Source organism: Boleophthalmus pectinirostris, unplaced genomic scaffold (genome assembly GCF_026225935.1).
Source record: "Boleophthalmus pectinirostris isolate CB_2022bp ecotype Guang Dong unplaced genomic scaffold, ASM2622593v1 HiC_scaffold_23, whole genome shotgun sequence".
NCBI classification, from domain to species: domain Eukaryota; kingdom Metazoa; phylum Chordata; class Actinopteri; order Gobiiformes; family Gobiidae; genus Boleophthalmus; species Boleophthalmus pectinirostris.
This window is the reverse complement of record NW_026571207.1, coordinates 18311564-18326001: the sequence shown is the minus strand read 5'-3', so window position 1 is coordinate 18326001 and position 14438 is coordinate 18311564. Positions and strand designations below refer to the sequence as shown.

General features: G+C 38.2%; 1 protein-coding gene across 1 annotated transcript; it reads right to left on the bottom strand.

Moving 5' to 3' along the window:
* Positions 1–353: 353 nt before the first annotated feature.
* On the bottom strand, positions 354–10678 carry xpnpep2 (X-prolyl aminopeptidase (aminopeptidase P) 2, membrane-bound). The gene is made up of 20 exons (XM_020923548.2): positions 9971–10678; positions 9589–9641; positions 8033–8143; positions 7874–7937; positions 7233–7337; positions 5928–6014; positions 5703–5846; positions 4492–4593; positions 3737–3818; positions 3273–3474; positions 2860–2949; positions 2496–2605; positions 2180–2257; positions 2037–2108; positions 1909–1969; positions 1766–1835; positions 1523–1627; positions 1297–1433; positions 1130–1219; positions 354–784 (listed from the first exon to the last, which is right to left on the bottom strand). The coding sequence occupies exons 1-20, from the start codon at positions 10011–10013 to the stop codon at positions 584–586; spliced, it is 2007 nt and encodes a 668-aa protein (XP_020779207.2). The 5' UTR covers positions 10014–10678; the 3' UTR covers positions 354–583.
* Between the last annotated feature and the right edge of the window lie 3760 nt (positions 10679–14438).

The window sequence follows — 14438 nt, the reverse complement described above, 5'->3', positions numbered from 1 at the left end:
TGCAAAACAGATAAATATGAGTTTGGACATGAGTGGGGTGTATGTGCCAAGGACGGTTGACACCTTTCAGATGTGCTGACAGGACAGTTAACTGACAATAAGAGATTAGGTTCAAATAGTCTTTCTTCACAGTTTACAATTTTGTGCTAAATGAAGGGGTCCCTCATTTATTTTTGATGTAGTTATATGGATCGGGCAAATTTATTTTTAACGAGATAACTGAGGGAAAAAGAGGAAGTGCATCTCTCATTGAATTTTCCCCTTTAAAAAAGTTGTTCTACAAGTGTAAAGCTCAATCCTCTGTTACAGTTTTCAAAGAGTGAGTGAGAGGAAAAAAAAAAAAAGATCCACACTTCAAAGTCTTTAAAAACTTTAATAAAATAGTGGGTCTTTAAAAAATCCAGTTTGAAAACATCTAAAAGTCTTAAATCACTAAGAAACATCAAACCTTCCACTAAACTATTGCATACATCCTTATTTAGGTTGAAAAGACATCAAAAGTAGAAAGTAGCTGCCCATTTTTAGCAGACTCTGCATAGATGTATGCTTGGAGTGCAAATCTGCTTTAACAGGCAGGGGGCGCTCACAGGAAGTTTTGGATCAGAGCAAACATCAAAGTGAGGAAGGGCAGTGAGGAAGAAGAGATGTTTAATGAAGATGCAGTGCCTCTGACTGATACGGTCTGCCTCAGCATCCAGTCCTTCACTGCAGTCAGCTTCTGACGGTCCAGCTCCGGGCCCACCACTTTCCGAATGTTTTCGTAGTGAGTGTCCAGCCACTGGAGCTGGGGAGAGTTTGCATAGCATTAGATTACTCCATGTAAATCAATGCCCCCATGGAAAGGGATATGCCATTAGTGCACACTAATGACTTTTTGCTGCTTTCCTTCTTGTCTCAATGTTAGCGTTAATGCAAATGTTTAAAAAAAAAAAAAATAGCATGCAAATGCAACATTTAGGTTAAAATTTCAACTTTTGCACACTTATTTTGTTTTTCCTCAATAGCTAAATAGTGTTGTATATTAAAAATATAATGAGTTGACTGTGTGTCATTTCTCAGATTAATAGATCCATTTAAGGGATTGGTTAATGACTTCACTTTCAGGTAAACTAACTGCAGTGAGTCTTACCTGCTGTGGGCTCAGAAGTGAAGTGTCGATCAGTTTGCGGTCATATGGCACCAGAGACACGATTTCAAATGTCAGATAATTGTTACCAAACTTAAAGAGGAACAAGCAGAGAACATTAAAATTAGAATTGCATCAGGATTAAATTTTGGATGTGTTTGTCATCTCACCTTTGTTTTTGCAGGCACAATCACAGCAATGTCTTCAATCCTAATCCCAAAATCGTTGTCCTTGTAGTAGCCAGGTTCTATCGATGTGAACATGCCTGCTGTGAAGGGAATGTTGTTGCTCTGAAAGCCAACGGGCCCTAGAGAAAAGAAATAACGTCAACACCATTTGATTGTTTTTTTTAAATTAAATGACAAATGTTAAACATTATAAGAGTATAATTCTTACACTCATGAACTCCAAAATAGTTCCCAATACCATGACCTGTTCCATGGCCATAATTCAATCCCACCTCCCATAATGCTTTGCGGCCCAGCATTTCCATATTTGCACCTAAAATAAAAAAATATATATATACATGTTCTTGTAATACAAAATTATTCATTCATTTAAATTTGAGATGCAAAGCCACCTTGTGGTGATGATGTGAAATGCCATACATGAGAATGTGTGAAGAGTGTTCATACAAACCTCTAGTTCCAGATGGAAAAATGGTGGTAGAAAGTTCAATTATCCCCATGAGCACTCTCGTGTACGCCTCCTGTAGAGTGAGACATAACACATTGGGTTATTGTAGTATTTGACATGTGAGCAGAGTTAATTGTGTTTCATGCCTTTTGCATGGCTGTGGGTGTTCCCCAGTGGACTGTTCGTGTGATGTCAGTGGTCCCATCTCTAAAAGGGAAACAAACATGACTCGTCAAACTGAAAAAGTGAAAATGGAATGTGTGTTTTTACTCACAGATACTGGCCTCCAGAGTCCACCAGGTACATCTCTTTCACTGTCAGGTTCCTGCAGGTTTCATTTGTAGGACTGCAATAGGGGTACAGATATTCAGAATGTTGCACCCAGAAAGGATCATTGATGTGATGACAATAACACACCTGTAATGAGCAAGAGCTGCATTTGGGCCACTGGCAGAGATGGTCTCAAAGCTTGGGCCTTTGTTGTCCTTTTGTTTTCTGAAAATAACATTTTTACTCTGAGATGTATGACAAAAATCTAATCATCATCTGATCTTGTGACTACCGTATATGCCATTTTGGTCACAGTATTGAGTTCTCTGTGGAATTAGCAATAAATTAAGATTTTTTCCACTTATGAATGTACTTGTGTTAAATACAAAGCTATATGTACGTACAAGCAAATGTTAAATACAGGGTTCCCCATGTACTGCATGTCCGTACTGTGTCTACTCACTGGCGACAATTATTGACATATTGAGCTGCAGTCAGTTCTGTCTCCTTTCCTTCAGGAACGGCCTTTTCCAGCCACATCAGCAGCTGGATCACAGCTACTGCATCCCTCACCTGCACACACACGCGCACACCCACGACAGTGAGTCAGACAGACTACAGCAGCAAGCACAGCGCACTGGAACATCACAGAGGCCATAAGATGTCTTTGAGAAAAGTAATGACTGCCTCTAAATGCAAGAGCTCACTGAAGTGTTTGAGCTAATGAGAAACATCTATAAAAGCCTTTGCCGTCTGTCCACATTAAGCTTGTAGAGTCAACTGATTTAATGGGACTGTTTGTGTGTGTATGCGTCTATGGGACATACATGTGCTTCTCTTAGGCCCCGCTGCTCTGTCTCATCCTTTACAGCTTTTGTGGTCAACACGGGGGAGTATGTGGACACCAGGAGCTTGTCCTGAAAATGAAAATAAGGATGTTTGACAAAACATCATTATATCAAATAGAAACCAAAATGAATTCGCATGAATAAAATAAAAAAGCTACTACACTGAAAGACTTGCTGCACACACTTTTGGCCACAAGAGGGCAGTCAAGGACAAGCCTACTGGATCCCAAAACATAAACTGGGTTTGGTTCTACATGATTTAACTCATTTTGCACACAAACATCACAGACAGATAGAAAAACAATAACATTAGTTAAAAGAAGTGTGATCATTTTGCATTACACATAACTTAAAAAAGGCCGTTTTACATGTGTGTATCCTGAGTCCTGTACCTGAGGTGTAATAATCTCGTAAAGTGCGTAGTTGGTGTACTCTGTCCCGATCCACACTTTGACCTGGGGCTTGGTCACATATTTGCGGACCTCGGTCAGCACAGAATCGTAGCTCAGCAGCTGCACACAGAGTGGTCCTCCGCAAGATGTGTCCAGGTACTTCTTCAGGTCATCAGTCACCCTCTCAATGTGCAAAAACAGCCTGTGGACATCCATTTTAACTCAAGCTAAATTAATACTCAAACTTCAAATGGATACGATGCCAATACCAATTTGGAGTTTGGGAAGTGGTCTTTGTAAATTGTATAATGTGGATACATTTAACAAACACAAACTTGAAAACCTCAGGGAGACGTTGAAATAACTTTCATCTGAGCAATGTAAAATATTTCAGGATTGGATGAATTAGATTAAATAAATGTAGTGTTGAAGGACTGCCTGCAATCCAGAAAAAAAAAGCTTACCGGATTTCATTCATGGTCACAAATGTGTAAGAGTAGAAGAAGGGATTGTATGGGATGTCATTGCCTCGCATATTGAACAGCCCTACAGAGAGAGGCACAGATTATGTTATCACAATTGAATGACTACATCTTATCATTCACATGATCAGAACTATCTGTAAAGCATCTGATTATCCACCACACTGCAACAACAAAAATGCTCCTTTCAGAATCACGGTAAAGCTTGGATTTGCAGGTCCTGTTTTGAATAGTCAGCTTTGAATTATGAAAAAACAAATACCAACTTCCCGTAGGTATCTTCCTGTCAATGTGGAAATTCATTCAAATGACAGCATCACACATGACATCACTATTCAATAATAGAGATTTATTTTACATCTGTTTTGCATTTCATGAGTGAAATAATACGCATCTTTGTACGACCAATTAGCTAACATTGTCAAATTTTTGGGGATGAAATAACATCATTAGATATTTATGTTTTATATTTTTCAGATAAGAAACTTAAAGTTAGCTCTAGTACCAACAATGATACAAAAACAGCTGAAAATGATAAATAATGGATGGCAACTTTCACTGATTCCTAATAGGGACAATTCAGTGTTACCTGTCAGACTTTATCCTACTTGAAAGGAACATTGACATGGCTTTTAATCTTAGTCTTTTCTTTATATTTTTCATAAGCCATTCTCTGTACAAGACCATCAGTGGTCCTCTTTATTAAATCATCTTGTACAACTCAAAGAGCCACTCACATGCAGTCTCGTCCAGCGCAGACAGGAGCACTGCGGTGGGCTGGTTTGGGGTCTCTCTCATTTGCCTCCTGATGTCCTCCACTTTGTCCTGCCAGGTTCTTTCTGTGAACAATGAGTCAGGCTTAACACAAATATGGGTTTCATCTTCAGACAATACCAGCATCTCCAATAAGAGCTTGCAAAGTAGTGGCTTTCTAATACACTGAGTGCACTTCCAGTAACACCATTACTTTTGCGGAGTTTCAGTCTGGCCTGGAATAAGTCTCTTTATTGATCCAAAAACACTGTAGATTATGAAAACCTGCATTAAATATCAGCTTTGAAGCAGCTCTAAAAAAGTTTTTTTCCAAAAACAAATGTATATTATATTTCACATAAGCATTTCCTAATATTACACTCACCAGGTATTTTCTGGAGGTTTTTATTTACTACATTACATTTAGTGATTTTAGTGACTTTAGTGATTTGAAGACATTTTATTGGTTAGCCTGGAATGTTCCACAGCATGTCATTTAACTTACCAAGTATTTCCATGAAGACAAGAACATCCACCAGGGCAACTTACAGGGAGAACTGTAGAGAGGGATCACCTCACTCAACATGAATACATGCTTTTAATTTTTTTTTTATCAGCAACTAAACACCCATAATGGAAAAAATGGAAGTTTAATGACATATTGTGAAACATCTCCAAACCCTCCAATAGAAAAGTTAGACAGAACCTTTAAGCTTCATGGTGATTTGTAGGTTTAGTTTGCATTAGTTTCAGCTTTTAGCTCTTGCTCATCATCATGTTAGCTGGGCCACTCATGATCGTTTAACAGTACCTTAAAGGATTCAATGTTGGGAGCTCTGATTAAGCATGTTCTGCCCATCTTGTAACAACTGTCCTATCACTTCTGAACTCTCCACTAACAGCAGTTACAATGAACAACAACAACCCCAATAATTCACTTAATTCATCAGTGGTCATTTTGCCTGACTGCTTATGTTCATATTGCTCTCCATTTGGTCCATTTGCCTGTTCTTTGACCATAAACAAATTGGTGCCTAGGCAATTTCCATATCTGCAGTCTTGTCGTCTCGAAGTTAGTATCTGATATTTAAGGGAGTTGTAAAAACATAAATTGATGCTTAATGGCTTATAGCTTTGTGTGCACTCTTCACCACAAGATAAATGGCACCATGGCACTTCAGACTCATAGACCTACGTATTATTCGGTCCGGCAGCCGTATCAGCTTGTCTGATGGGATAGGAGGTCTGTTAGTCCACACCGTATCGACCAGGTTGTTTGGGTGCGACTTGAGGGTGCGATTGTTCAATTCAAGAATAATGGAGAACTCCTCATAACGATCTGTAACAAGGGAAATGGCAGGTGATTACGCTCAATGAATCTAGAGTTAACAAACAGAAGTCATCTATACAGTAGACTCACTGAGAGAGAAGAGGAAGGGGTCAAAGCCGATCACGCCATCTTTTGGGACCTCCGCCATGAGCCACTCGGTTATCGAGCTCACAGATACTGAGGAGAAGACCACAGCAAGAAGGATTTGTTTAATGTTGATCTGATCTAATGCAGTAAATTGTGTAAGATGATTGACGAGCTTGTGTTTATGCTGAATAAAAAAAGTACAGATATTCTATTATATATATTAAGGTTGGTTTATGGTCCACCTTGAAATCTACGGGGAGGTGGCGCAGAGCTCCCTGATGCACATGTAAGTCGATCAGAAAGTTTAGGGTATTTGCTGTGCTGCATACGTGCATCTCGGCCAGAAAGTTACTACTCAGTGAATGCAAGGGCTGTGACTGGTTGATCAACAAAGACTATAAGGAGAACTCATTAAAAACAGCTCGGAGCAGCTAAAGTTTGGCACAAAAGTCTACATATGAGCTCAATGATTCTTTATTGTCACATAAATAAATAATTAATGGTTTGGATTCCCACAATGCACCTGGATTCTCATTCTGTATGCTTCAGGTCAGCGTCAGGACTTTAAACCACCCTTCGTATAAACCTGTGTTTATTAACATAGCAACATCAACAGTAATTGCTGGGTTTGAACTTATAAAGGAGATTGATTCAGAGATAAAGAAGTACTTTTATGTTTAGTGTAAAGGTACACACATTTAGAATAAATTGCAGAATGACTGAATATTTGATAGCAAGTTTAATCAAATCAGCTTTTGATGAATGAAGAGATGCATTAAAACATGTTTGATGACAGATACATCTGCATACAGTGTTTAACTGGCTGATAAGTTCAAGTGGTGATATTTTTGTATTCTATTTAAAGGGCGTAACATATTTATTTAACATATTGTAGGTTATGAGGCAGTGATGCTTTTTATCTTTTAACTTGCCATAGTGATAGAATAAAAATGTATACGTTTATTGTTAGTTAAGCATTTTCTGCCTCCTATTTTATGGCCAAAATATTATTTTAAAGCTTGCAGCACACTGGATTTTTTGGCCTGTAACCCTTTGTGACTATAGTTTGTACTTTGTGCATCTCCAACTGGTTAGATTTTGAGATGCATTTTGTTGCCAGCAGTAGCCAGTAAGAACATTAAATTTTATCTAGTTTGTGCTTCATGATCATTTTCACAATCAGATTCTTTGTGTGACAACTACCTAATCATCACGAGACCAACGCTGGTATGTCCGTATTAAATATTTTCTGAATAGCCTATTGGCACTTCCATTTGTGCATCACATGTTGTCGCAAGAACCCCTCACCATCTTTCTGCAGCTCCCAGTTGCAGTCCATCTCTCGCTCGGCTTGAACCCAGTAGCGGCTGTCTGTCCAGAGGGCAGCTTTGGTGTTTGTTACCACTGCAGTGCCTATGGGCAGAAGAGAGACAGCATATAATAGTGGCAGTGAATCACAAACACTTGTAAATGTCAAAGTCCTGCTATGAGGCGTGACTGAGCAGCTAAAACAGTGCAACGAATGTGTGTGGGGGCACGAAAGGTTAGAAGAAAACAGCAAAAATGTGTGGTGCTTACATAAACCATGCTAACTTCAATATTATCATTCCACTAGAGTACACTGGTGTCATATACAGTAAATTATTAACAGCTCACAAAAAGAAGCTACATGTAAACGGATAATTACAGTTCTATCAAATGAAGAACTTTTGCATTTAGCTTATCTTGGGTTCACTCTATAATGAACCATTTCTCCATCATGCATGAAATGAAATAAAATGGTCATTAATTCTGATTATAACACAGAAAGCGGTTTAGGACAAGAGTCGTCGAGAAAAAGACCTGAAACCCGTGCAGTTTGGATGTGGGATGAAAGTTGCTCTGAATGTGGGGAGTTGAGTCACTGAGAGGAGGAGGAGGAGGACAGAAAAATAAGAGGAGCACTGTACCCGATGAGCCTTTAAAACCGGTCATGAAGGTCATCCGAGCGTCACGTGGTGCAATATACTCACTCTGGAATGGAAATGGAAAAATATAATTAATGCACTTTGTCAAAAAGGTGCTCAGATCTCATGTGAATTCATTATGAGGCTGGTCGGGTTGTGTACCAGGTGAGCGTCAGTGCCAGGGATAATGTACGCATTCATCTTCAAGGGGAGCATTTTCTTTCGGAGCTCCTGTAACTGACGAGTGCTATCGACAGCTGTACTGGGGAGATACTGCACGAAGATAGACAAGGAATACAGTAGTGTGAGAAATTGTTAAGTAAAGGAACTTCACATTTTACTAATTTATTAATTTGACAGGGACACTGCCTATTAAGATACTGCCCATTGCAGAGATAGATATAAGCACATTTTTCCCTGGGCAGGTTAAAGGGTTAGTTTGATTTTAAAAAGTTAAGATATGTAGCCTGTGTTCTTAGCAGTTAAAAAAAAGAAACTACAAACTATAATCATAATTGAATTTTGGTTGCCATTGCTTAACAATTGTATTTGACAAATATGGACTTCTCTTTCTTTGCATTTGGACAGGCCATGCTTTGTGTTAAAGGATAAACTGCAGAGGCTGCACTAGTACTGATTAATGATTGACTGAGTGTGGGGGTCAGGATTTTGATAGTGAGTATTCAGTTCATAGAGTCTAGGTTTTCATTTCCAGCTAGTTTTAGTCATAGGATCTGGTAATCCAAATGTCTCATGGTTATGTGCACATAAGAACCAAAATACCAAATGAAAATATCAGAAAACTGAACATCACGTACTTAAGAATAAAGCACCATGAATTGTTATCAGTTTGATTTGAACATGTTTACCTTGTATCTTTATGTGAGATAGGTCACGTTTATTACATTTGAAAAGCACATGGTACATCCTCTCTTGTTAATATGCAGTACTAAAAGCTCAGCACCTACAGCCAATCATGAATCAGACCTAGTGCAGCCTCTGCAGCTCCAAGACTGAATTCTGAGCTCTCTCATGAAACATGGCCTGTCCATATACTGAGAATGAGAAGAACTATACGTGTCCTCTATGTGGAGGTGAAGGCAGTGGCAACCCAGTTTCAGAGCGCAGGCCACATACCCGACCTTTAAACAGTGTACTTCTATCTTAAAGTACATCTTTTGGGTGAGGGATAAAAAGTATTTCAATTAATCTACCAATCCCCTAACATTTAAATTTCTTTAAAAAACTGAAGATGGTAAAAGGTTTAGTTAATCTCTCTGAAAATGGCACACAACTAAAATTACTCTCTCTTGTTTTCAAACAACTACCAGTCCAACTACCACATAATTTTTTAAACTATGTCATAAATAGGGGTGGGTTCATATAAGTTTTTCTTCTTCCCACTCCTTTTCGAGAAATGTGCTTTTCTGTTGTTTACAATGTATATGTAGTATACATGATTATCGTTTCTCTCTTGGCACAAACTCGAAATAAAAATGAATGAATCAATGAATCAATCAATCAGTCCACATGTGTCAACTTGTTGTATCTATACCCTTACATTCATACCAAAAATAAAAATATACGGTTCTATATTTATTTTCTGTGCATTAATTAAACAAGATTTTTCAGAACTACCTGTGTCAACTATCTGTCTACACCGCACTATAATCATTAACAACAGGCCATAAATGTCATGTTGAATGAAAAGTACTCACAGGTGGAGAAATGGAGCAGTTCCTCTCAGTGCCTCCATAGCCAGCAGTGACTCCTACCAACACAAGGCAAACTCATAGAGCACGTATCCACTAAAAATCAATGCCAAGGCTTGGAAACACTTATCATTCACATTGTGTAGAGGGCACTTGGCTCGTAAGTGCACACCAGGCAGAAGGGATATTAATCACATTAAGTGGAACATGTCAAATAAGAAGACGAATAAGATTTGTAACTAAATCATCCATTACACACAATCTGTTAAGAAGCAAAATCGGCAAGACAATGAATTACAATTGCATACTTTTAAGAAGTACAAACACAGTACAAACGGCTAAGGAAATAACTTAATCTAAAATCTAAGTGATAAGTATAACTTTTTACCTGTTAGCGCTGCAAGAGTTGCAGCCAGCAGCCAAGGAAGCATGTTCTCCAGGTCCTCGTGGTGTGGTAGTAGCAGGTGCTCCGATGAGACGTATAGGAGAAATAATGTGGGTGTGTGGCAGTGTGTCAGTGTCTGCTGCCTGTGAAGTGCATGACTGTCTTCTCTGTCTCTTCCCCACTATCTCTCCTCCTCCTCCTCCTCCTCTTCCTCAGCTGCAGCTCACTATCAAGCTCCCACTGGCCTCCTGATACTCATCTAGTGGAAGTGGCTTTTGGAGGTGGACCCCAAGGCTAATAGGCATATAAAAAAAGAAGAGCTCTGGACACCGACCTTTATGTCTGTCTATTTAATACGTTGAGGAGAGTTTAAAATGTGGCCTTGGCAAAATTTGACAAGCAGTTCTGTTTATGGATTGCACATCTAGAGATTTTGGGGGCTGGACAATCTTAGAAACCACATAAACCACAGACTTCTCAAGTGAACTCTGCTCTTAACTCCTCCTATTCAAACTACGGAGATGGCACTGTAGGATAAAGACAAGAGTCAGACAATTTGCTTTTCTTGTGCTTATTTGATTTGATATTTGAATACATGTTTGCATGATCTATGCTGAAATTCTTTGAATATTGCATTGAATTGTAAATATTAGGCCTTGTTCTGAGAAGAGGCTCACAGCCTTGTATCTGAGCTGTTTCCCAGTACAGCAGGTGCTTAATCAGAGGCTGTGGGCTTGTTGTTATGAAGCTCACCCATGCACACCTGTGGGATCTGTGTCTCTCAGGTTTGGAGACTTTAAACAGATGACTGCATTAAATACCTAATTTGATTAGATGTTTCATTAATTATACAGTCAAATAATCGGCCAAAACACCAAGTAGCATCTTCTTTACTTCGCCTTCATTTAAAAATCACATTTTTCTTCATATATATTAATTGCAAATAAATATAATTGGAAGTCCTATTTTATCATTTTTTACTTTTATACTTTATTAAAGAAATAATTTTATCAGCAGTTCCACACAATAATTGATCATGTTTACACAGAGGACAGCTGTACTAATTATATATGGTACAATAATATTGTTGGTCAACAATGCAATATTGGCTAATTGCTTTTGTGAAATCTATAAAACCATAGAAGTATTTGATGAAATGTATGTCTCAGAGTGACCACTAGAGGGCATATGGTGTTTGTGTTTTATAGTCACAGATTGTGGCTATGTACAATAAAGATATAAAAATACTAGTTTGTTTCAAAACACCTTCATAAAATGTGTGTTTAAATTAATACTACCCAAACACACATTTGCAGTAGGCTACATGTGAGTTCCTGTCCAAACATTTGTTGAATGATAGTAACAGCTGCACTGGTACAAGGGTGCCAATAATCCACACCAAGATTTTGAGAAAAGGATTTAGCTTCACATTACAAAGGTTTGTATGACTTCCTTCCTGATGTGTATATATGCCAAATGCAAACTCTCAAATATTTTTTACACAAATTATAAAGTAATGACATTATTTGGTATATTATTATTGAACTAAAAAAAAGTTTATTAATCACAACTCGTCAATTACAGAAATAAACTTAGTATTAGTTTAGTAATCGTATAATCATCCTCTGGTCTATACACAGATTCATGTCATGTCATGTGCTCATAGATTTAGTATATAATTGCAATCAATCATGATGGCCTCAAGAGGCCTTTCTTTATGATCTGAACAACTAATCAGCTAATTTTACTCAGTGAAGGGAAATGCAGGTTAAAACTGCAATTGCTAACATTTAGTAAATTAATATGGTATTATGAATATATTATTAATATTAATATGAATGTTGTTTTGAAGAAGAAAAGGGAACATTTGAATATCAAGTATTAAAAAGTGTCATTTAAAAATGCTGCAAAAAGAGCAGATTAAAAATCGTTCCAAAATACATCTAGAAGACCGCTCCTTTGCTCTGTAACAGCTTTGACCCTCGTCACATCAGTCCACTCCCTCATTCCTGCCTCAGCCTTTACGCTCGTCATTGCCCTGTAGCGCCACCTGCAGCACCACCACCCTGTAGTCTCACCTCCTCCTCACCTGCCCGGATCAGCCTGCTCATATCTGCCTGTCATTCCTCCCTCATCTCATCTCCTGATCACAGCTCTGCAGGCAATTTAAAAGAAGGTTTCTCTCATCTCCACTGAAATTTTCTAATCTCCTGCAATCCTCCTTCTCTCCATCTCCTCATCAGTGGAATCAACTGTCCCCAGGTTCATCGCTCTTCATTGCTACACTCATGTCTCCTGTTAATCTTTCCAGACTGAAAAAAGAAAGAAATTGCAAAATTAGTGCAGAAATAGCAATCTACATTTTACATTTGTCTGATGCTTGGAAAAAACAAAACAAAAAAAACTTCAACGAATTAATCTAAAAACACTTTAAAACACAATATTATTGGGAGTCTCCTGAGTAAATTTTTGCCATTACACACACTTCATAGTAAAAACAGCATTTTACATTATATATACACCCCGCTGATCTGTATTGAGGTGTGTTGAATTGAGCTTGAACATACTTTCTCATATTTTTATTATGTGAGGAGATGCAAACATCTGACACTATAGCAAAGAATTCTCATATAGTCTATATCAGAACCACTAGGGGTCAGTAGTGCTTAACACATGGCACAGTGACTCCTTCAGTGAACACCCTGTTCTCTGGCTGTGTCCATTACAAGTGCATTCATTCACAAGCAGCTCTGTGTTTATGTCTAGTGTTTATAATCAGCTGTATTTCCTATGTCATCCTTCAGCCGCACTGCTGTCGCTCTGAAGAGGCCACAGTTATGGACCTGTATGGATAAACGGTAGCCCTAGCAACAGCGTTCAAGAGGGAGTCAGAGTGGAAAGGCAGGGCACCTTCCACATCTGCACTCACTTCATTATAAAATCATTAGATAGATTAGAAGAGATTCAGTGTTTGCTTTGAGTCAACTCTCAAACCAAAGCGGTCTATTGTAATGACTGCACAGCACGGTTTAAACAATGTGGAGGATTATAGCTCAGTAAACATGGAGCGAGTGCATCTTGGGTGTTCCCGGTGCTGTTTGGGATTGATGGGAGTTGCAGTCGTAACACGCATTCCCATGTATCTCCAAGGAGCCTGTGATATTTTTAAAGTGTGTTAATGCCTGCGATGGATTTTTGGGGTTTATCAAGCAGGTATAAATCACGTACAGATCATCAGCAGACAGTGGAGGCCGTCTCCCAGACATCTCCTCTCTGCTGTAATGTGGTCCTCTGAGGGCAATACTGTAAGTCAGAGAGATGCATTGTAATGAGGAAACTATGAGACAAAGGATCAGACAACAAGTATGCAAGAGTAGTACAGGGATAATTCGCAGCAGTCGAGCAGTGTTTTGGAGGCCCCTGTGCCCTCTGTCACGTATACTCAGTAAAAGCGTTGGTTTCTGTATTAAGTAAACAGCTCCGACCATGCTGGGGTCACTCACTTCCAATCTTTGAGCTGCCTTTGTTTGCTGTGGCATGGCTGAGCTCAAACTGATTACACAATACACACACACTATTCGTCTGAGATTGCAGTCATGTAGTGCAACAGTTATGTTTTTTCTCCAACATACAAAGGCCACTGAACAAACGAAAATTCAAAATTCAAGACAAAGGAGAGCATGTTTTTTAAAACTCAGCTGCAATATGTTTTCTCCTCTTGTACAGTATATAGCTGAGAGATATACTGTATTTCTATTTTTACTTGTATGCATACATTTATATAATTATGCCTTATTTGACACCAGTCTATTGTTATTTTTGCTCTTATTTTGAATTATTATTTAGTATTATTACTATTTATATTTCTGCACTTTACTATTATAATATATTGTGACGTGTGAGCTGTGTGTGTCCAAATAATTTCTTTCTTTCCTTGCAGATCAATAAAGTTTGTCTAAGTGTATGTCTAATATAGCATATAAGTATTTTACCAATTAATTAAGGCTGCGATTGTATATGAATGCTTTATACTTTTTTGTATTGTGAAAACTACAAAATACAAAGTCATTGTAGTAATAAAGGTACACTAGTTATATAATCAACACATGAAGGTCTGTGGTTGTACTTCTACAAAACAAAAGGTCTACATAATACAAAAGTTTATTAGTATTGTTTGTAGTGTGGTTTGTACTGTGTTAGTATTGTCTGTATTGTCTGTAACTTGAAAATTTAGTCATTGACTTCATCATAATCCAATATTCAATCAAATCCATCTTGAAGAAATTTGTCCTTAGAAAGGTAAAATAGCGCTTGTTAAATTTTATGACACAATATGCAATTTTGGGTGCTTTGTCTGGGAGTAATGCTATCTCTCATGTGTTGACAGAGTGCTCTTAAATGGGGCTGAGAATCCAAGCGAAACCAGATTGTTCAGTGAGATACAGGCTGCAGTAGATAATACGTGTAAATC

Excerpts from the sequence above, each read along its gene's own strand:
- xpnpep2 (XM_020923548.2), bottom strand. The coding sequence starts at position 10,013 with ATGCTTCCTTGGCTGCTGGCTGCAACTCTTGCAGCGCTAACAG. Across the intron at positions 3,819-4,491 it reads TGCGCTGGACGAGACTGCAT|GGCTGTTCAATATGCGAGGC; the intron begins GTGAGTGGCTCT and ends CTCTCTCTGTAG. Across the intron at positions 3,475-3,736 it reads GTGACCATGAATGAAATCCG|GCTGTTTTTGCACATTGAGA; the intron begins GTAAGCTTTTTT and ends GGATGTCCACAG.